General features: G+C 39.3%; 1 protein-coding gene across 1 annotated transcript; it reads right to left on the reverse strand.

The window, feature by feature from the left end:
* OGAPHI_003429 (uncharacterized protein) lies at positions 1–331 on the reverse strand (the record flags this gene model as incomplete). The annotated part of the gene is made up of 1 exon (XM_046204404.1): positions 1–331. A coding segment is annotated over one exon (331 nt), but the record flags the coding sequence as incomplete, so codon positions are not given.

Here is a 331-nt window from a genome sequence, read left to right on the forward strand (position 1 = left end):
AACTGTTGCTGGTTGTCTAACATTTGATTGTGTACAGCGTTTTGTCTTAAGTGATGTGGAAGATCAGTTTGTGAGTTACTTCCCAGATCTGGATTACCATTTTGAGTATCACCATGATCTTCATCTTGCTCTTCTTCGTCATCTTCTTCACCATCTTCGTCAGGAGCATTTAGACACGCTTGGATCAGATTTCTTCCCTCCTGTTGGGTTACTATAGGCTCAAACTTTGGGGTACTGAATGTATACACTAGACCGGTTTCTGATACAATCAATAATAACACTTGTTTGCCTGTCAATACTGACAACTCAAAAGCCTTTTTCATAATACCAT

Source organism: Ogataea philodendri (assembly GCF_020536065.1).
Source record: "Ogataea philodendri strain CBS6075 chromosome Unknown scaffold252, whole genome shotgun sequence".
NCBI lineage: Eukaryota > Fungi > Ascomycota > Pichiomycetes > Pichiales > Pichiaceae > Ogataea > Ogataea philodendri.